Below are 23,309 nucleotides of genomic sequence, written 5' to 3'. Positions count from 1 at the left end.
CTCCAAATTGCAACCTGTGTTTAAAAGGCTTCACTGTATTTTGGGAATGGAAAAGAAGTAAAGAATGGTCATATTTCATGTTTGTTAGTGGATAAAAGCAAACAAAAGATGTGAAATGGGCAGTGCTGAATTCCTGTTGTGTGTGTGCTACGAAATTGTCGGTGTTTTATGAAGCGTGAGAGTAATGTAAGCTGTTTGTGCTATTTTACTAACATATCAATAAAGGGGCAGTTTGTTATTCAGCCAAATCCAATGTAGCTGATATTCGGACTAACAACAGACAGATGTTGCTAATTAAGTACACATTAAAAAACTGTTAATACTGATACTCCACTTAAGCCATATGATAATGAGACTTAAATCTTTAATCAGAATGATCCGCAGACCCATTCAGCATATGAAACTTTAAAATTTTATTGGTTATTATAGAATTTGCTTTTGAAAAAGAACTAAGATTTGGACTTCAGGTGTGGAGGTGATTGCTGAGCCCTGTGTGCCCTAACCCTGTTTGCCTTGTCCTGTCCTTTTCCAGCAGACGTTCCATACGCCGAGCCTTGGGGATGAGGAGTTTGAAATCCCACCCATTACCCCCCCGCCCGAGTCAGATCCCTCACTGGGCATGGCAGATATACTGCTCCCCTTTCAGGGCCTTGGTGACCAGCTGCCTGCACAAGGAAATGAATTTACGCCTCAGTTTCCCCCCCAGAGCTTGGATCTTCCCTCTATCACAATATCCCGGAATCTCGTGGAGCAGGACGGGGTCATCCACAGCAATGGATTGCATATGGTAGGTCTGGTTCTTTGTGTGTTCCCATTGCCTAATGATGTCTGTCACATGTAGATCTGGGCCATCTCTCAGTTTTCATTGACCCCTCAGAAGATCTGTGTGTTTTCTTGGGTGCCTGGCCAAGGTTTTGCCAGTGTTCTGTGTCATGTTACAGGCGTGTTCTGGATGAATGATGACACATGTGTTGTTACGCAGCAAACAATGATTGGCTATTTCTCAGCTCCCTAAGGCAGTTGCCAAATGGTTAAGGGTTAAATACTGGTGGTTTCAGCAACATAAACATGTTTGTTAATGTACAATGCTATGCTATACTGTTTGTGAGCAGATCTCTTATGAAGAAGCGGTCAGGCTTTACAAACACAGAATTTTCATTTTTGGAATGGACTTGGAAGCCCATATCCATTGGCATCGTGTGCATCCCAAGTGCTCCTAAAGTTCAAAAATGTGTTATACAGTTGGCACTGGCATCAAGAATTGAAAGACCATAGTGTTGGCCAGGGTGAACTACAACATTTAGAATTAATTGCTTGTCTGTATTTGAAGTGTAGGACCCACATCTGACATCCTTCAGGATATTTTGAGAGTGCAGTATTGAGAGTAGTTCAGAAGGAGAGCCAGACACAGGATGGCAGCAGGAAAAAAGCAGTGTGTTTCCCTGTATCCTGTATATTCCATGGGCTAAATCTTTATAAAAGGGAATTAATTTTTTTACACTCGTAATAGAAGTGACAGGGATGTATTTCCTTGACAATACTCAGAAATATAGGGCCCTAAAAGGCTTTGTTGTGTCCAGTGCTCTTGCTGGCCATAGAGGCTGAGGCGGGGTGGTCTTCTCTTCCTGGGCTGTGTCTGAGCCCTCAAGAGTGGGGAGGCATGAACTGGGTGTGCAAGAGCTGAGTGATGGGGACTGTGAGGCTAATTCCAGAGTTAATTAGAACAAGCAGGGCCGTGTGGAGTTTCCTCCAGAACCTATACCCACTGCAGGGCTGCAGTCTCCAGGGGAGGTGCATGGGGCAGTTCCCACCTTGTTGCAGTGTTTCCCTGTGGGCTCAGGGGATCTCCCAGGGTGGGTTTCTGAGAGCTTTATGCAGTAACATCCACACTGCCAGCCATGAGACACAGCTGTGAGCCAGTTTATCCTTCTCAGCATTTTAAACTCAGTGCTTACAATTGGAATTAGTTTCTGTGTTGCATATTGAAGAACGAGTGAATGTTTAGCTTGAAAAGATATTTTACATCAACCGTATTTTTTTTTTGATTAGCTCTTTTATATAGGACCTTTTGCTGAACTTGGCATAGTGAAAATACATATTTACTGCTGGACTGTAATAAAGGTTGTGTTGTTATGTTGTGATTTCTTTTTTTATTATTCTGGCAAGTGAAAATTAATTAAAGATTTACAAACCAACAGGCAGTAAATATTTCTCTGTAATTCTACAGGCTGCTGACTTCATTGCAAATTTCAATATTTCTGTGGAGGTCATGAAGAGTAGCTAGCACTAATGCAGAGTGAAGCACAAGCTGCTCATTACTTAGGAGATACAGAATTCAGTCATTCTGTGGGTCCAAAACAGGCACTGCCTAAAACAGGCCTTGAAGGATGTGGTATTTGTTTTAGATCTCATTTTGCACTGTACATGTTGGGTAACTTCTGAAGGAAGATCAGATTAATAAAACCTGAGAGTTAGGAATGTTGTGTCTGGAAACAAAAGTAATGGAGTATGTGTGCACTGAATACAATGAAACTTGGTCAGAAAATGTTGTGGGCTGGATTGGTGTTCTGTGTCCCAGTATCCCCTCAATGTTATCGAGTGGTTTGTAACCTGGCCCAGTTTTGCCCTTTAATTTTGCAACCTTTCACTGAATGTGATTCTTCCATGAGTAAATGCCGTCAACTTGACACTTCCAACCAGAAGAGCCCTATAGATTATGTATTTCTTTGCTCAGCTCTTCTGGTGCTGAATGGGAGGCTTCACATCTTTGCCTTTTCCCTCGACTGTGCAATGTAGAAATTAATGGCACAGTTTCCATTGGCTGCATTGGTAAGATTTGTTCCCATACAGGTCAGTGAAAAGAGGTAGAGAAGCTCCTGCCTTCTTACCCCAGCTTTCCAGTGGCATTTTTTAGGGTGATTTCCAGTTCAAAGCTATGGACTTGGAAACTTGTGTGCTACAGTTTTGTGGCAGAGAATTGATGAGGAATTGTGTGATTTGATATGGAGGAGCCACATAGGGAGGTTTGTATGTCAGACAGTCCCCACAACTGCTTGATTTGTTTCATGCTGTGAGATGGAGTGGCCCCTGCCATTGTATTCTACTCAGCAGACTTTTTCTCTTCTGCTCATAAATGCTAGGTAGCTTTGGGAAGTTTAAAAATATTAACAGAGGGTCCTTACATAGCTTTCCCCTGAACTCACATAGCTCTCTTCAGCAGTCAAATTTTCCAGCAGTTAATCTGTATTTCAAAAATAAAAAAATGAAAACATTATATCATATTTTATGTAGAAAATGTGCACTTTATTAAACTGGTAAATATTTATTAATACTATTAGAATTCATCCTTAAATTAGACATTTCATGAATTACCTTGCCTTGGAGCTATAAAAACTTTATTGCAGCAATAAAAAAATGTAAAGGAGGCATTTTGACTATGAAATTTCATTTCATGGTCAATTGAATTTACTATATCTGAAAGAACTAAAGATGGGGTTGTAAAATAATTATGATGTTCGTACACACTTACAGAACAATGTTCTTATCCAGTGATACTGGGATAGTCTTATTTAAACGCTGTATTAATGGTGTACTGCTAATCACTAAAGCTTCTTGGGCTGAATACAAACTTAAATAATTTTAATATTAACTGCATTGAGTTTATTGCTTATCTTGTGAAGCATTAGAGGGCTTTACTGTAAGCAATATTTAATTTAGGTAAATGTAGTCCTACCCTGTTGCAAAGCCTGCTAGAAGAATTTCACCTTGAGAAATGTCATGAGATTTTAAATCACAAATGTTGAAAAAATAAAATGGGCTTGGACAGAATTATGATTAATACTGTGTGTCTTTGGCTTTTTTCTATGTACTACCTGACATGTTCACCTATAAACTTGAATGCAGAATTGCCAGAGGCATGGTTAAAAATAGGTTATGTCAAGGTTTTCCTATGTCTCCCTCAGGGTATGGAGTTGGCTAGGTACCACATTATGCTTCTGCAAGTATCTCACATATTACTCACAGGAAGACACACATTTGGAAAACAGAAAAGGGAAAGAAAAAAGGTTCAACATATTCTTTATGTACTATTATATTGAAAATAGTATTCATGATGGAAGAAAGATATCTATATATTTATTCTCAGCATAATTGTGACCTAGCAATTACTAAAGATTGTATTGGTGAGTTAACCATTGTTTATGCTATTATGATATATGTACTATGGAAAGAGTGACAATTTATCACAATGCTGATTAACTTCATTATTACTGGCAACAAACACAACACATTTATCTTTACAGCATTTTTTACCATTTAAAAACAGTCAACAGCAACAAAAAGAGGAGATAAAATGGAGGCAGTTTGATTAATTTTAATATTTTAATAACATGCAAATAAAATTCTGATGTTCAAAAAGGAGTTACTGAAAAATGGAGTGTTGATGTACATTTGACTTCAAAGAATGCCGGATTTACATGATGCAAATATTATCCCTATAAATACTTGAATATAAATAAGCAGAAATCAACAGCAATAGCCTGATTAAAAATCAACCCCCAATATTTTATATTATTGCTCTGTTTTCTGTTGAGCTGCCCATAAAAAATTATTTTAATCTGCAAACTGTGGCAATTCTATAAAACTACAAGTTTTGCTCCTGAGGGTTCCTTTTTTTAACACCTCTCTCTAATCTGCCCAGCCTGCTGAGTAGCATTGACATCAGTAGTACATCAATTTCAGAAAGTGGATTATTTTTACTAGACAGCTATTGTGACATATTGGGTCAGTCATAAATGAAAGATATTCATGCAAGCATGCAATACTTGTAATGAAGTCTCACTCTGACCTTCTGTATGATTGATTCTGTAATTTAGTTTTCTCAGGCAGTGCCTGAAATGAAATGAAATCATGTTGAACAAGTTTTGAATACCCACAGTGCACCAGGAGAAGAAAAATCTGCAGCCCCAGAGGCTTGAGAGAGAGCAGCTGAACGATTTATCTCCATGCTATTATAGCCTTTGCCAGCATTCAACATTTCTTTTTTTTTTTTTTTTTTTTTTCTTATTTGGCTTAAGTACTTAATTCTGCAGGTAGCTGTAAATGGGAAAATAAAATGCTGTTCAGATTTAAAATGACAGGACAGGAGTATGTGCAGGGGACTGATAAAATATCTTGAATAGAACTGACCTTTCATGTAGCTGAAAGTTACTGGGGGATTCATCCTCATAATTACCATATAGATTATTTTTATTTCTTTCCTGCAATGAAACATTTCAGAGAGCAGTAGTGCTGATTGAATGAAAATTGAACTTGTTAACATTCTTTTCAGCTTAGCCTGTTGTACATAACAGAAGGTTAGCTTTGATGAATTTCAAAATTCTCTTTCTGATATCTAAGAAACAGACAGTAAAATAATTGTCTTTTTTCAGTCTGATTTTTTCTTTTATTCAAAAACGTACAATTGTGGGAAAAACAGACTGATAGTTTTATATATATTGCTCACTACATTACTTATGCTGTTAGAGAAAATGTGTTTCCTATTTGATGAAGATTTGAGCCTGTTTATATTTTATAATTGTTGCAGTGCTGCCAGTGCAGTCAGGATTCTGCACAGATAAGGCTAATTCGTAGTGGAATATGCTCATCTTTAATTATATTACTCCTTAGGAGTAGCACTGTGCTCAAATCAAAGACACAATTTTGACTATTGCTTTTATTTGAAGAAGAGACTTTTAAAATAAACATCTCAAGAATGTGGCTTTAAAGAAATGAGGTGCTAATTTGAGCTTATTGAAGGCTGCATACAATAGAAATATTATTAATGTTTCAGAACAGTGGTGTCTACTTACAGCTCAAAATCTTTTTTAGTAGTTTAAATTCCCAAATTACTAATGAACTTTAAGTGAATAGATTAACATAAGATTGGAAAACTAAAAGCTAAAAATGTTGCTTTGAAATTGGCAAAAGATAGTTATTTCACTACTGACCTGACTGGGTGCCTCTCATTTATAGGTTTCATTTTCCTTTACAAAGAAACTTATTTCTACATCTCTCTTTTAATACCCAGTCAGTAATCTCCTATCTGGAGAGAATGGAGTAGGTTTTCAATTAATAAAATGTTATAACAACATTGTTTAATGTGTTGCAGATGAAACAGTTATTTCATGGGTCATTAATGTGTTTAACGCCTGGAATGGTTTATTAAAACAAGCCCTTGTTATTGTTATGGATGTGTTTATTGTCATCTGTGATGCAAAATGTACAACAAATTTCACAAGTTTCTGGGTATTAGTTTATAGAAGTAGCAATTACTCTTACTAGAAAAAGAGGTTCTCATCTATTTTTTCTTGGATTTCTGTGCTGAGTTGCTGAGCTCGGGCTTTAAATCAGCAGTGTTAGTCTGGCTTGTATTGGCCTTTCCCAGCAGAAATGGCAGCTGTTTTGCAGAATTTGTGATACCAGGAAAAATTAATCTCAAGCAACCCTGAATTAAAGGATGCTTGGGCAGCTCTGAGCAGTGACATTTGGCCATGTACAGAACAAAAGGGATGCTCTGGAAATTGAGACCTTTAGGACTCAGTTGGCAGCTCTGGTGGCTGCTCCCAGCTGGGCTGGGACACAGCTCAGGGCTGGGCACTTTGTGGATGAACTTCCAAGTCTTTTCAGAGTAGTTCCTTTTAGTTTGGTGTGGAATTGAATATTTTATTCTACACCTGATGAGGTAGCTGGGTGTTTTGCAGTTACCTTCCAGAGCACCTGGGTGCCCAGCAGCAGGGCCCTGGGGGCAGGTGGGTGACAGGCTGGGAGCCCTGGAGGCAGCAGAGGCTCTGGCACAGGGCCGTGCTGAGGCTTTGGCCTGATGGTGCTGGCCTGCTAAACAATAGTGTGAAGATTTTAATATCCTCAGTGACATTGTAATTCTCAGTGTGGATAATGTAGAGTCATTTTTCTGAGATACACTCTCTTCTCATTGACCAATGAATGGGTCCCCTGTTAATGAGAGGGAAATGTCTTCTGTTGTTCTTAAAAATAGGCCACTCATAGTAACTGCTAGGGGGGACCTGTCCATAGGAAACAAAGTGGCAGCAGTTGCCAAAGACTGAATAGAAGGCATTAAACTAAAAAATAATAAAATTGAAACAGGTAGGTTAATGCCTATTGAGGTCATGAGGGAGTCCTGCATGAAGGAAGAGAAGCACAGTAACATTGGAACAGTCTGGGAAAAGACACTGTAACTATTTTATAATAATAGTACCTAAATCAAGATCCATCAGCTCCAGAAAATACTGTGAGGTGCCAAATGAATCTGGGGGAAAGGATATAGCTCACTGGGAATGCGTTTAGGAATTGGAGCAGAAGCTGAGTGTCTGGTGTTTTTAAGAACTGAGCTCAGAAGGAACTCAGATGTACATGGCTGTGGACACCAGCTGTGCATGAAGCCTAGGCCATGGCTGCAAGCTCTTCTGCCTCCTGAGTTTAAACTCTAAAATCAGGTGCTGTTTCCATAAGCCAGCTGAATGAGGCAGATGCTGCAGCTGGTCTGGATGTGCTGGATGTGGCCAAAGGCTTCGTTGGGTCCAGCCACCCTCACTCTTGGGTAATTTGAAAACTTTGAAATTCCTGCTATTCTCTGCTGTTGCCACTCGTGTTCCCCCCTGGACAGCTTACCCAATACTCAGCTTCCGCTTCAAGTTTGCAAGTGTTGAAGAAATGTGAAGTCTCTTTAGAGTGTTTAATTACTCTGTGTTATCAGGTAGCTGGAAGAAAAACATACCTGGGTCTGGTAATACAAAACATAATGAGACCTACTTTTCTGATTTACTTTAGAAACCAACAAGTGAACAAAGAAACCTTATAGAAAAGAAAAATCCCCCAAACATGAAGAAAACATATTCCTGAACATAGCTACCAACACTTGTAGCAATTTTTAAACATAAAAATGCCATGTAACCCCTGAGTCTGTCCCTCTGCAATTCCTTGCACAATTCTTGTTGCCTTTGATAATGTTTGTTAGTTGTCATGCTCCCTCACACTCTCTCCCCACGTTCCTTACTGCATAATAAGGACCTTTGAAGTCTGCCTTTGATTTGGGAGCTGAAGCACCTGAGTTGTGGAGGTTGTAACAAAACTGCTAACAGTGTTTATCTGACGTTCTGGGACTTAATTTCAACTATCCAGGATTTGTTTGCAATGTGTCGTCACTGTTTGCACACAGCAGACCTAAGCTTGTACTGCTAATTTGGAGAGAAGCTCCTCATGCCAAGAGACTGATCAGATCAGAGCCCAGATCTGTGATCTGAGTCACACATGTATTGTGATCATGCTGTTGGGTGCCTTGTCCAAGAGGAGTGTGATTCAATATGCTTTAAAGTATGGTAGAAGCTTGGGAGGAAGAGAGTGGGGAGTCTGTTTTAAAATGCCACTACAAAATGGTGTAAAAATTAAATTATAAAGAAGTTGTGAATTGGGTGGTGCTAAAACAGCAGCAGCAGCCACTCTGGGTGGGTGGGGGCCTGTCCTGGTCTGCAAGAGCAGAAGGGCTTGATAGCAAATGAGGCAACCAAGAAGTGTGACCTCTCTGGCCTGGGTTGGATCATGTGAGGAATCTGCAGGCTCACAGGAAAGTAACTGGGTAAGAACAGAGTTCCCAAAGAGAAAACACTCCAGGGTAGGGTGGTGGGGCCTCTCCAGTAAGAATCTGAATAAAGAATTGCAAGAATTTCAGAGACAAGTCCTTGGTTTGGTGGTTGTGTGATTGAGGCCTTGCTGTGAGCTTTGTGTGTTTCCTCACCACATAACACAGGGTTTTGGTGCAGCCTCCCAGCTGAGCATGCTGTCAATGACTGGGTCCAGCAGAGGCCACAGCACCACCTTGCAGAGGCAGTGAGTCCTGGGACCTGCAGTGGTGTTGCTCTGGCAGGTTCCTGGGCCAAGGCCCGTGTCCCTGGCACCTTCCTGTTTGGAACCACATCTCTGGTGGTGCTGCCCTGCCTGGTGTCAGTGTGTGCCTAAGCCCTGAGTGTGCTTCCACAGCAGAGATCTTCACTTGTGCTTCGCTGGTCTCACATTGCACCTCCCACCCCTGTCAGTGGTGCAAGGAAAGCATTAATGACATTTGCAGTGTGTGCCTTAAACAAGTTCTGGATGGTGAAAATTGTTGCAGGAAACATCCCAGGTGCCTATGCACAAACCAAAAAGGGGCAAAATTTCAGGCCTGGGGTAGGCAGGAAGAAAACGATACTTTGCACTGCCAGGTTCCATTATCTATGCAGTATATGCAGTAGATTATGAAGTATGTTATATAATAAGTCTTTGTAAGTGCAAGAAGTGGTAGCACAAATGAGTGACTTGATTTTGAGAATAACTATCTTGAATGACCCCCACAGTAGCCCCTGATGACCCCCAAAATAAGTTGCTCAGTTTTAAGGAATAAATCAATGGCCCCTCAAGTTCTTTTCATGTTTCTTCTATGGTTTATGTGTGAGCAGAAGAGAGTAGAGGGACTGGATGGGCACACAGACCAAAAAATGGCATGTTCTTCATGTTTTTCAGGCAATAAAATGTATGTGAACCTCTTGTCACTAACCCATCTTTTAGATCCAGATGAAAACATTTTTTTTTTTTTTACAAATTGACATGTACTGTTTCTTGTACACTTTTTTTGAGAATCAAATTAGGTGACTTTACTTTTCTACAGAGATATGAAGTGGAACATGGGAGTTTTTTCACTGCCAGAGAAAAGAAGCTGCTGCTTGTAGGATCTCCTGATAACTGCAGTTTGACAGCTCTATTAGTGATGATGGTGTGTGTGCAGGGGAGAGGAAGGACACTTCTTCAGTGGTGGCAGTACCAAGTGCAACTGTTTTGTATTCTATTAAGTAAGGATTTAATCTCTGACAGAGAAAAGCATCCTGTTAGTTTGATTTGTTTTGATTGGCAGTGAAGTCCAATCCTGAAAAAATTTAGATTAATGGATTCTTTTATCTATGCTTTACTTGTGGAGAAAAAGAATATTGAGGATTTCTTCTAGAGATATGCTGACATGACTAAAAGTAAAGGGAGTAATTTACAGTCAGGGACAACTGAGGATTTCACTCTTTACGTTGCAGTGCATTTGCTTCAACTTAAATACATCCTTTAAAATATTGCATCAGCTTATGTTACATTGACAGTGATGAATTCCTCAGGCAATAGAATATATAATAGTTTAAGTCAACTTCTGAAACCAGGGCACAGTGAACATAGCCATAAATGTTGGATTTTGCTTAGTTATTCCTTAGTTATTTTGGTTGGCAGATTTCTCAATTCCCTTAAACCATCTCATGCAGTGTGAGGTGAGATCCCAGCCCTACATCCTCCTGTGGGCACTCCCATGGGGCATTTTCATCAGTCCTCACTGACCAGAGTCTCACTGGAGGTATTGCATATTTAAGTGATGGAAGACTGTAGACATTGATTTTAATCAAGACTTCAGTATTGCTCAAAAATGTTCTGAAAAGTAATTTCCTAGTTATATTTTTAAATGTCTTGTTGAATGTTCCCAGAGATTAAAATTATATCAGGGTAGGAATTCAGGATAGAATTACTATATGGAAATGATTCTTAAAATGCAGGGTAAGTAAGTGGAAATTAGGACATCTCTCAATGTAATGGCTGGATGCATTTATCTGTCAAAATAAATACTAACTCTATTACAAGCTATACTAAGTACTGGATGCTTAATGAGTTGCTAACAGAAGAGCAAACTATCTTTAATTAATATAATTTTTTCACTCTAGTACTACATGGTACTTTGAAAACCACCTTTGATAAAACTGTATAAATTAAAGCATGGGAGTATACACATTCCTTTCTTTTTCTTTTCTTTTTTTAAAATCTCCTTACTCCATTATTTGCTTTCCAGCGTCTGTTGATGCATTGATATTTTACATAGTTTTGAGAAGTTGTTCTTTTACAAATCAATGTAAAATAAGCTGTATATTTGTCATAGGCTGTGAGATGTGTCCTTTAGCAATAGGACTAAATATGACTTTTATGGCATGACTGTCTAAAGTGAATAGAATTGTTGAGAGTAGGACAGTTTGATGGACAGACATCTTTATGGTTCCTTTGATGAGGCCTTCTATGGACCAAGTGCTGAATGTCTTTACAATGTGTGCAACAGGGTGGTGACAGCTGTGTAAGAGATTTTGCCTACACAGTCACCATACAGCTGTTTTGAGAAGGGGAAAACATTTTGGATTATATTTTGCTTTTTTAAATCCAGGTATATAATTAGAATCATAGAAGGGTAAAAATTATTTGAGTTGGAAGGGACCTTAAAGATCATCTCGTTCCAACTCTCCTGCTGTGGGCAGGAGACCTTCCACCAGACCAGGTGCTCAGGGCCCCATCCTGCCTGGCCTTGAGCATCTCTGTGCAAGGCTTCATCACCCTCACATTACAGAATTGCTCCCTAACACCTTATCCAAACCCCCTTGCTCTCCATTTAGAGCCCTTCCCCCTTGCCCTGTCACTGGAGAGCCCAGAGAGGTGCCCAGTGTTGCCCTCAATAAATGTCTCTGTACCTGAGGGGTTTGTAGCACTCATGTAGGATGACAACAGATTGATCTGAGTCAAAGCCATTTCAGCCTGCAGAGGAATTAGACAAGTTATTTCTCTTTTGGTTTGGTTCCCCACATCATGTCCTTGTCTGATTATCATGCTGAGTAAAGCAGGGGTTGAGCTTTGCCTGACTTGTTTTAAGATCACCAGGCTTTGCCTAACTTCAATCTAAGGCTGTAAAGCAGATCAGGTCCATCAAAACTTGATACTGTCTGCTTGAGGAGTTCATGAATTTCTGTCAGAACTAATCTCTTGATTTTGCTTAATGTTACAAAAATCTTGAATGTTTTTAATACTTGTGTATCACATTTATTTTGGGTAAAGTTTATGCAGAAGGTCTTGTGATATTCTCTAAAATTCTCCCTGTATTCTCAGTGGGTTATTTTTGGATATGTGAGCTTTTCAGTTTTCATACAGTAATGTAATTAGGATGTCATGTGGGTGCTTCAGTGCACTTGTATTTCCATGTGTGCTTCTGATATAGGATGATTTTCATTGTTAAACATTTCTTTGCTTAACATCTCAAGCATAATGAAATGTTACTGATCCCTTCAGTTTGGTATTAGCCTTTGGTAGTATCACTGAAAAAATAAGAGTAAAAATAATTGATGGAAATTTTGTTTGCTTGATTTTAGCTCCCTTCTTAGAAGACTTTTGTTTGCTGAGGAGCTATAGCAAAATGCCATGGACTTCAATATTGCTATGAACTAGCCTCTCTGCCTTCTTTCCAAACCACTGTACACACATAAAAAATGGCTTATACTTCTTTGTCTGAAAGCTCTGATATAGGAACCACAGGTTGTTCAGGGCCACAGCACTGTACCACAAAGCAAAAAATGAAAACCCTGTTCCTTTCTTTTTTTAATATTGATCAGCCATATAAGTTAAACTGAAAGTGCAGAAAATGCATTGTTTTTTGTTTTCATATGGACATATGAATAATAAGGGATTGGATATTATATGAAACATTTTCTTTCATATAATATGTGTAATCAGTTTAGTTCTAAATGGCCAGTTACAAAATATTGTTGTTGCCATTCCTGGATTTTATTGAAGCTCTTAAGATTGAAAAAAAAAGGCTAAAGAAATCAGGAAAAGATGCAGAAAAGAAAAACTGAAATTAAGTAAGTGGATGCAGAAAACCCACACAAGCATCAGATAGTATCAGAAAAAGAGACAGTTAAGAATTCATGGGCTTGTGTATAAAATTAGATTCTGGGTCAGTGCAAGTCAAGAGAATTTAGTCTCAATAAAATCATAGATGCAACCGAAATGACAAGACTTGGAGTAAATGGTTTGTAACCCTTGTCATCACATTTTGTTGGCTGAGTGTAAAGGCCAGAAAGGCCTGTATTGTGTGGCAATAAAGGGAGAACAAAAGCAAGGCTTTCAGGGGTAGAACACCTCCAAGAAAGTACTGGCTGCACAATAACGAAGAAAGTTAGTTTTTCTGAGAGAAGGTTATTCTGATCCTCTTCAGCTTTGCTGGAGAAAACCAGCAGAGTTTTTCTTCATGCAATAAAGTAATGTCTGTAAAATGATTGGAGTAATGGGCAGAGTGATATCGTTTCACAATAGACTTTGAATGACTTCCAGATGCCACTGCCAATACAAGTCACAATCAAAATGACCCTGTAGTTAACAGCAGTAAATTTTCACAGAAAGGTGCCCTGAAGCAAATGGGTATTTCAGCCAATAAGTCTGATGTTTTGATCTTTCTGTATCAAGTGCTCCACTTTTGGCACACACACTCATCTCTAAGGAACTTCAGTCCTTTACTGAAAATATTAAAAGCATTTAAGAAGTAGGAAAAGCAGTGTGGTGTGGTATGGTATGGATGATGAGCCAAGCTGGCGAGGGCTGGGGAAGCAAGGGGAAAATGAGGGTGAGCCCTGGGGCACAGGATCTGGATCATGAGCTTGTGAGGTTAACTTGATCTGTGCTGGACCCAGCTGCACATGCATTTTTATGCTAAAGAAGGACTTGTTTCTACTGTATAGGCTTCAGCAGAAAGAGACACAACTGTCAAATCCAGAATTAATATGATTTACTGTTACAGGGAAACAGTGAGCTGCAGTATTTGTGTATAAAGATCCATGAGGCAGGGTGTGCATCTTCTCTAACACATGTTGCTTCTTTGTATGGCCACCCTTGTCTCTAGCCAAGGAAAGACTTCCAGGAGCACAGAGCACTGCCTCTGTTGAGGGCAAAGTTATAAAAAGTAAGGGAAAGTCATTTGGGCTAAACTTTTACCTCCATGCTGACACAGATTTTTGAAAACTGGTTTGTACTTATCCATACTTTAGAAGAGAGCACCAGGAAGGTCAGACTCTGTTGTGGAAGTCCAGTGGGCTCCCACAATTGCTGTTTTGTTCTGTGTCATTTCATTAAGGATCATTGCACCTGCTACTAATTGCAATGTGGCTTATTAATAATGAAAGAGTTTTCAAAATCTAATTTATTTCTCATGTTTCTGGCTGTTCAAACAATGACTGTAGATTAATCAGGTTGCTGAATCAATTTGTGAGCTATTTACACTCTTATTAACTTTTTAAAAAATCTTCTTTTCTGTTTACATGTTCCTTCATTGTGTATTGATCTGTGTGTGGTCCAAAAAAAAATAGTTTTCATAGGCAGATTGCAGCTGAATTTACCTTCAGGGTCTTGCTTTTTTATTTACAAATATGGTAAATGTTGTGCAGATGTAGGAGACACAGTTTGTGCCCTCAAGAAACAGTAGAAACCAAACCATGCAAGTGCTTGTGTTTCTGAGATGTGGAGTACAAGAAAAATAAAGTCGGTGATTTGTACATCGATTTTGTACAAATTTTGCTACTTCCACATGTTTGATTGTTGGATTAAAGATAAAAATGTGCAGTTTTATGTGCTACTTGCCAACAGAGCTCTTTAGGAGTGTTTAGGATTACTGGACTGGTTCTCCAGCCTGCTGCAGTGAATGCACTCCAGGCAGGGCAGTGTTCTGTGTTTAAAACAGATTTAAAATCCCACCCAGACAGGACTGGTTTGTATCCACTGCTGTTACTGTAATGGCCAAGAATAACTGAAACTCAGTAAAGGAAGATGCTTTTCTCTCTCTCTATATATATCCCCTCATCCCACCCCAATTTTGTTTACTCTCTGACAACAGTTTGTGTCTCCTCATTTCCAATGTTTTCCTGAATCCTCAGTCATCTTGTTTCCCTATTGTTTATGTATTTCTCACTACATCAAGAGAAGAAATGTTTCAAAACAGACAAATGTAATTTTTAGTCAAAGAACAAAATAAGCAGCCTCAGTTGGGGAAAAAGTGAAATCTGGGGCAATTACAGTAACTGTTGCTGCACTTAATTTCTTAAAAATATGTTGAATTCATTAAAAAGGAAGGAAGCAAACTGCATGTTGACAGTGTTGCTTTTGTAAGCCCGTGAAAATAACTTCACCTGCTACTGCTGTATGGTAACTGCTAATATGTGACCAACATTTCCATCTCTTCTAGGATCAGAGCCACAGCCAGGTTTCCCAGTACCGCCAGGACCACTCTCTGATTATGAGATCCATTGTCCACATGGCTGATGCTGCTCATTCGGGAATTATGGCTCCGTCCCAGCTCACCACCATTAACCAGTCTCAGCTGAGTGCGCAGCTGGGGCTAAATTTAGGAGGCACTAATTTACCACACACTTCTCCCTCCCCTCCTGCAAGTAAATCAGCCACTCCTTCCCCATCCAGCTCTATCAATGAAGAAGATGCAGATGAATCAAACAGAGTAAGTTATTCCATCTGCAGCAAGCCTCACACATCCTCATGCTGGATTTTCATGGATGTGGCAGTATCAGCTCAGCTGCAATGTGGTCATTTAAAACACAAACGTTACAGTAAAGTGGAATATGATTAATTTCCTGATTACCTTCTTTTCTTAAGAATTATCCATACCATCTTCATAATAATGAACCTAAGAATAGGCATACATATATATATATATATATATATATATATATTATATTTCTTTTGGTCTGATTTGACTCAGGTTTTCAGATCTGTTGAATCTCTTCAGGTATCAGTCTTGGACAGTTTTGTCATTTTGGTATTCTCTGGAGTTATGTAAAACATGGATGTGTATAGAGAGAAGTAAAATAAGGTTTCTTCTAACTGAAAGTTTAGTTAACTTATATCTTCCTTTAAATAAATCTCTTATAAAAGGAAAAAATATTGACCAAATAAAGAAAAAATGTTGTTATAGCAGTATATGTAAAAGCCTAATTAAAGACTTCCATGAAAGGTTTTCTCATTGAGTTGATGGAAGTTATACATGTGGAAAGCTCATTGTACAGGATCCTCAAAATATCAAAGTAAATCACTATCACAGAGATATATATCATACTACATATCATATTTAGAGCCACTTGATCCCCTAGTTGCAATAATCTGTGCATAGCTCAACAAAGGAGGGTGCAGGGCAGAGGCACCCACAGGGAGCAGAGCTGCTGGACCCCATCCCAGAGGGAAGAGAGGGGCTGTCAGTGCCTGGCCAGAGCACAGAGCTCCCAGAGCTGCCCCATCCCAGCCAGTGCTCTGCAGGTGGGCACACACTGCCCAGTTGCTGCTGCTGCTTTTTGCCTGAAGGGTGGGATTTTTAACTCCTGGCCCATGTCTAAGTTGCCAGTCTAAGCCTGGGAACTGGAAAATGCCTCCAAGCTTTTGCCTTTTGAGTCTCAACTGCTGAGATTGGATCTTAAAGGAAAAACATAGATGGCCTCTTCAAAATATGCTATGAACTAAATCTTAATATTTTTTAATACAAATTAGCACTGGGGTGTCCTTTTTTAGGTCAAACTTGTAAGATGTGAGTCTCAGAGCTGTGCTTAGAATGAGTAGTAACTACTCATGCATTTAGTTCCAGGAGATCCAATGAGATTATGCTGAGGGTACACACTCTTTGCTAGAGAGAAGAGCCTGCACAACAGGACTCTCCCAAGTGTTGCTTACATAACAGCTTTATCCATATAATATTACCACTGACTGTAAATAACTGTTTTGCAATTTATCTGACTTATTTAATGCATTTATTAACTGTTCTTGTTCTTACCGTTTCTTAGGCTACTGGAGAAAAAAGAGCTGCCCCAGATTCTGGCAAGAAGCCCAAGACTCCAAAGAAGAAGAAAAAGAAAGACCCCAATGAGCCACAAAAGCCAGTGTCAGCATATGCCCTTTTCTTCAGGGACACACAAGCTGCAATTAAAGGACAGAACCCGAATGCTACGTTTGGAGATGTTTCAAAAATAGTGGCATCTATGTGGGACAGTTTAGGAGAAGAACAAAAACAGGTAAATTGATGCAGGGTTGTCTCACAAGAAGTAATATAGTATTCCTTGTGAAAAAATCCTCCTACCTCTTCTCTGAGTGGACCACGCTACTTGCTGATGTAAAACTCTACCTCTGTAGAGCTAAACTGAGTTTTGAACTTACTGAAGATCTAGCAACTAATTTTTTTTTCTTTGTGAGAGCTGACAGGTCGTGTTAAATGACTGTATTTGTCTTTAAATTTTAAAGGGCAGTTTGTAAAAGAGCTCAGGTTATAGTGTCCTAGAGTCCTCTTAAAACCATCTTTTGATGATTCCTATTTCAAAGCCCTTGTTTCCTATTAATAAGTTAGAAAAGAGGAAGGTACAGCATATTTACCATTTCCTTTGATCTGCCTTATGAATTTGTTACAAAGCGTGTTGATTTCCAACCTTTGAAGCCAATCCTCTGAGTCTCATTACAATGTTTTGTGGGAAATGCTATCTCCAACTCCAACTGGGTACAGAGTGATGAGTCTTGTATTTCCTTGAGGGTTATTCTTCTTCCCATACACATGGAACTGCTGCACATGGATTAAAGGGGGTTAAAAATACCCCTTGTTTGTTCCCAGTAACAGTTAATAGAAGCTTTTATGGGAGGACAGATTCCCAGATAGAACACCTTTTGGCAAGAGATGAATGGTACTTTTTTCTGAAATACATTTAGAAACTTTTACTCTGATCTAACAGATGATGATGAACATGATTTAAGGGTGAACGTTAAATTTAATAATGATTAAAAATACAGATTTAGTATTTTTACTAACAGTTCTTGTTTAACTCAATGGGATTCTCTCCTGCTGGCTTTGGGGCAAGTCCAAGCCATTTGATCCACATTTTTTTCAAGGGGTACAGATTTTCTTATATGTAGTTCAAATTTTTGTTCTGAAAAAAAAAATGCACAGGTGTATTCTGCTATTCTAGACTACTGCTGATAGATTTTGGCATTTGTAATACCCAATTTTCTAACATCCCTGCTACTTGGAGTCAATAAAACACTGTTTTCTGGGAAAGGAAAGAGTGCATAGGTAGTTTTGTCAATCAGTTTGCTGCTCAGACTGATGTCAAATTGCAGCATTTTGTTATTCTTGATAATCAACATAAATTGTACTGCAAGTCCAGCAAGTAGCCCTGAAAGCCTGTAACCACCTGCAAGAACATTTAGGACTTTCAAGGAAGAAAAAGCACATCTAACAGTAGAGTGTTTTCAGGGGTTTTGGTCTATGTTTTTTTGTTTCTGTGCAAGTGATTTTGAGAGAATTGTGGCAAAAAAAAAAAAATCTTAATAGTTGAAGTTGGTGAAACTGTGGTCTCTTTTAATAGGTATATAAAAGAAAAACTGAAGCTGCCAAAAAAGAATACCTAAAGGCTCTTGCTGCCTACAGAGCAAGCCTTGTTTCTAAGGTAAGCCTAATACTGCCTTTGATGTAATTCAAGTGAGCTTTTACCAATGATATTGGAATATTTGGGGCTGGGGGGGTGTTATGCACAATAGAAGTAGAATCATGGCATTTCTGTAATACAGCTCTACAAGATGTTGTGCTGCTGCTTGAACCTGCTTAGTCTCTGCAAAAATAGTTTCATCTCTCTCCTGGCATACTAATGATTACCAGAAACCATCTTTGTAATTGTACATCTTCCTTGAGCTGTGGAGGCAAAGTAATGCACTTCACCACAAAAATAAAATTCAGTCATGAAAAATATACTGACCTTTTGACATTAATATTTGCAAGCTGTTGGCAGAGGTTTTTTTTTCCTCAAGTGCTGCTTCTCAAAGGACAGGCTTGCTTTGCGTGGAGTTGGAGAGCAGTTGTTGTGTGACAAAGCTTAAGTATTTTTGCAGGTGAGGGGAAAGAAATGTGTGGTGGCTGTGAATTTGGAGAGTACTAAAAAATGGACTCGCTGGCAGTGAGCCACAAGGAGTATTTTAGTGGATCCTGAGTTAAAATGAAACCTGTGAAGAAAACAAAGCTCTGCTGTCCTACTTGACAATTTACCTTTCTAGACAGCAGCACTATACAGGTTGCAGTTCTGTTGCATCTGAATATCATAAATGGAAATGTGCTTATAGACATCTAAAATGTGGGTAAAACATTGGGTGATGATGTCTTAACTCCTGAGAATATTTATTTGAATGTACAACTGCAGAACATTAGAAAACCATATGAAAAGTTGCTGTGTATTTTAATTATTGATTAAAAAATACAACATCAGAAATTATACACGTGTTTTTGAAAGCTGGAAGATTTCTTCTTCTTGTGTTAAGAAGCTCATTTTTCTGTTGCCTCTGGGACTTAGATAATATTCTAAAAGCCTTTAGTATCACAATGCTAAGTTCAAGATCAGCAGGAATTCTAAATACCTTTGAGAGATATTATTTTGTGAATCTTAAGTTCCCTTTTCAAAACGATCAGGAATCATATTTTTCCCCAAATCCATGGGACCAGGACTACCAAGTAACTCCTGGGTAGATTGCAGGTGGAAATGACACTCAACGTCATTGTATCTCATCTCCTCTAAATTAAGACATCCTTGCTCTAGCTTTTTCAGGTGAGATGTTTCAGGGTAGGGTTGGGAGAGAGGCTTGTGCAGCACAATTTATTACATTCTCAGGTAAATGTCTAAAGAGTGTCAGTTAATTGCTCATGGGTTGGTGACTCATGGGGTGGGGAGTGTGTGTGCTGCTGCCTCCCAAAGAGCAGGGTTTTTTAAAAACATTTAAATATATTCGGCCTGTTCTAGCTCTTTCAGCGACAAAGTGTGTGTGACATCTGTGACTTTCTGGTGTTGATCAAGGGCACAAGTTAGTTTTTGTCCAAGTAAGACCAGGAGATACCATACAGGGAGGCAGATGAAGAGGTTATGCAATGTATTGCTGATCAGTGGTTGTTTTCAGACTGCAGATTGATCTTTTCTGATAGAAAACAAAAGATGGCAAAGGTCTCTGAGTAGCTGTTACTTTTATTACCATGTAAACAGTAAGAATGTTTTTTCTGTTGAAAAGACAATTAATTTCTCTTCCAAACACAGGCTGCTGCAGAATCTGCTGAGGCCCAGACAATTCGTTCTGTTCAGCAAACACTGGCATCCACAAATTTGTCTTCCTCCCTCATTCTGAATAGTTCTCTTTCTCAGCACGCCACGGTGTCGGCATCTCCCCAAACTCTTCAACAGCCCCTTTCCAGAGCCATTGCTCCAAAACCCTTGACCATGAGACTGCCAATGAATCAGATTGTAGCTTCTGTCACCATTGCCCCAAACATGCCAACAAACATTGCAGCTCCGTTGATAAGCTCCATGGCCTCAAACATGGTGGCAACACCCTCTTCGTCTCAGCTCAGCCCCTCCATGCAAAGCCAGCAGCACCAGATGCAGCAGCTCCAGCAGCAACAGATGCAGCAGATGCAACAGCAGCAACTTCATCAGCATCAAATGCATCAGCAAATACAACAGCAAATGCAGCAGCAGCATTTTCAGCACCACATGCAGCAACATTTGCAGCAGCAGCAGCAGCAACAGCAGCATCTCCAGCAGCAGATGAATCAACAGCAGATGCAACAGCAACTGCAGCACATACAGCTTCAGCAAATGCAGCAGCAGCAAATGCAGCATATGCAGCACCAGTCCCAGCCTTCTCCTCAGCAGCATTCCCCAGGAGCCCCGCAGATCACTTCTCCCATCCCTGCCATTGGGAGCCCTCAGCCAGCACCTCAGCAGCACCAGTCACAAATACAATCTCAGACACAGACTCAAGTATTATCACAGGTCAGTATTTTCTGAAGATAAACGATCTTGCAACATGGCTTTGTGTTGATGGAGGGGTAGGGGTAAACCATATTTGGCTGAAAACTGTAAATTGTTGATGGTAGTTATGCAGGGATGCATAACAGATCAAATGATCCTCTAAAGTGTCTATTAGATAGGCAATAAAGAACTACAATGTAGCTGTGTATCATCTTTTAGCTGACTATAAATCATTTTGTTTAAAAGAAAAAATGCTGTTCTCTTTTTCATGTGATGCCTTTTTAATTTATTTAAGCTTTACCTACAATATGTGAATCAACTGGCCTAAAAAATACCTGGACCTTATGACTGCAAAATGGCCTTTCAGAGTTATATGCTATAGCCCTTCTTTCTCTAAAAGTGAGTAATGCACTTCAAGGCAGCATGAACTCATAAAGCCCTTAAAGCACAGTTGTAACTACCTGTAAAATTATGATTGGATTTCATACAATCATACTTGTATGACATGAGTTAGTTGATGGCATTTTTTGTCATGAAAAAATAGAGTAAATCACAGATTTTTGCCAAAGCTCTTATTTTTTTTTTCTTTTTCTCTCCTAAATGTCTTTGGAAAAACAAATGCAAGTAACTGGACATAAATGTTTGACCCAACTTTTCACTTCATTTCTCCAAATAAACCTGCCATAGTTCGTAAGAAAATATATATTGACATTTACCCTCTTACGTTAATTCCAATTACAGAACAAATGTGAATATTATATTCTGTGTCGAAGTGATGAGTTTCAGATTTAATACACTGTATTTTTAAAAGGGAAATGCACTTAAATAAAACTGTTATTACAGAAAGCTAAGATGAGAAATGCAAGTTATTAATACGCTGTAAAACCAGTAGAATATTTAAATGAAACTCCACAACTGAATAATCAATGTAAATATTTTCTTTAAAAGTTGTAAGTTTTCATATCATGTGTTGTAAAGTTTTCATAAATGAGGCTTTAATGTAAACACTGGTAACATGAATTATTAATTGCTACATTGCTTATTGTGTTTTTATGCTGTTTTATACTTTTTTATGAGTTATGATAGCAGCAATTAAGTTGTTTGTATTTTGCTTATCTAAAATAAATGCTTTTATCTTGCTATAGAATAAACACATTTCGGTAAAACTGATGAGCTGTAAGTCTTTGATACAGAAACCAGAAATGTTTCCTTCTAAATGCTTTCTTGGACATTTTTAAACTCCTTTGGATTTTTATCAAACATTCTGGGTGAACAAGTACCAATGGGAACAGAGCAAGCACTTGGCTCTTGTGCCCTCCAAGATGCTCTGCTGCAGAGTTGTGGGCAACTGCTCTGAGGTGTCTGTGACTCCAGGGAGAGAAGGCAAGTGCTGGGGTCACAGAACAGTGATTGTGCCCTGTGCTGATGAGCTGCAGGAACAGGGACCTGAACCTGTCTCTCAGACAAAATGTTCAGAGATGGAAATCGGCACAAATTGTTTCTTTGTATCTGGGAGTTCCAGATGTAAACTCAGCTCCTGCTGTGGGCTTCACTCTGTAAGCCTCCAGCTCCTGCCTTGGGCTGCTCCTGAGCTGTCTGACTTTTATTTTCTCATTAAGGTAGAATGTGATGGAGTGGGGAGGATGGAGGGGGCAGGTCTTTCATATGAAGGGTTTGGAAACATTAACATGCAGTGTGTTGTCAGGTTATTAGTGCTGTTCCTATATTTTTGCTCTGAACAGGAAGGAGAGAGCCTCTATTTTCTTGTTTCCCTTCTTCTCCTGCAGTATCTGTGCTGTGAGTGCAGTCTGACCACTATCCCCAGTTGTCTGGCATGATTAATTACAGCATCTGTCCTGTCAGAAGCTATAATGAAGAGGTCTTGATAAAAATTGCAAATTACCACTGGCAACAATCTTAAACTGCTTATGATAAAATGAAAATTAAAAACAGCAAGTGTCAAGCCTGAGCAGAATCCTAATCCTGTTTGAGGCATGGCTACCATGCTCAGAGCACAACCCAAAAATAATGGAATAGAGATCCCCAAAAAGTTGTAGCCAGACTTGAGGGAAGAGGTACTACACCATGTGACTTTCTTCATAATGAATTCATCTTTCAATATTTCATCATCCTCAGGTACTCTGCTTATTATGTACAAATATTGAACAGCAAGAGATTCTAATTATAAATTTATAGATTTCTTGGAGCAGAAAAAAATCATATATAAATTGAAGCTTTTCATAATAGGTGTTAGTTGACAGCTACCCATGCTCCTAATAGCCTTAGCATGATATCTAATAATGCCTGGGATGGAAGGTGTTTATTCCAAGTGCAGGGAAACCTGTCTGCATTAGAAATGGCACAACAGAGGCTGGTTGGGAGAGATTTCATGTGTGTCAGTTTTAACCAGTGTTATGTAACAAAGGAAACCATTTTATAGTCGTTTTTGAAACCTTTAGACAAATGTCTTCAGAAATAATTGCTAAACTGCATGTGACAGTAATTGTGTATTAGTTCTGTAATTGTCATTTTGAAGACCTATGAAGTATCGTTGGAAAAATGTCACAAGTGATAAGAGTTAATTACAACTGAAGTCTGTTTTCAACTATTTGCAGCGAGAAG

At 39.0% G+C, this 23,309-nt stretch overlaps 1 protein-coding gene across 2 annotated transcripts in view; it reads left to right on the top strand.

Annotated features, from left to right (window-relative positions):
- TOX3 (TOX high mobility group box family member 3) overlaps positions 1–21,857 on the top strand; it is a 74,024-nt gene extending 52,167 nt beyond the window's left edge. Inside the window, exons 3-7 of one of the 2 annotated variants that reach the window (XM_036390493.2) lie at positions 536–787; positions 15,101–15,370; positions 16,701–16,928; positions 18,267–18,347; positions 19,974–21,857. In XM_036390493.2, coding sequence (XP_036246386.1) covers positions 536–787; positions 15,101–15,370; positions 16,701–16,928; positions 18,267–18,347; positions 19,974–20,723 — 1,581 coding nt within the window. In that variant the 3' untranslated portion in view covers positions 20,724–21,857. Of the gene's footprint in view, positions 1–532; positions 788–15,100; positions 15,371–16,700; positions 16,929–18,266; positions 18,348–19,973 lie in introns of both variants that reach the window. The other variant, XM_036390492.2, reaches the window with a different exon arrangement.
- Positions 21,858–23,309: the final 1,452 nt, after the last annotated feature.

The sequence above is a fragment of the Molothrus ater genome, chromosome 12 (assembly GCF_012460135.2).
Source record: "Molothrus ater isolate BHLD 08-10-18 breed brown headed cowbird chromosome 12, BPBGC_Mater_1.1, whole genome shotgun sequence".
NCBI lineage: Eukaryota > Metazoa > Chordata > Aves > Passeriformes > Icteridae > Molothrus > Molothrus ater.
The sequence above is the reverse complement of the archived record's forward strand: the minus strand, read 5'-3'. Positions and strand labels throughout refer to the sequence as shown.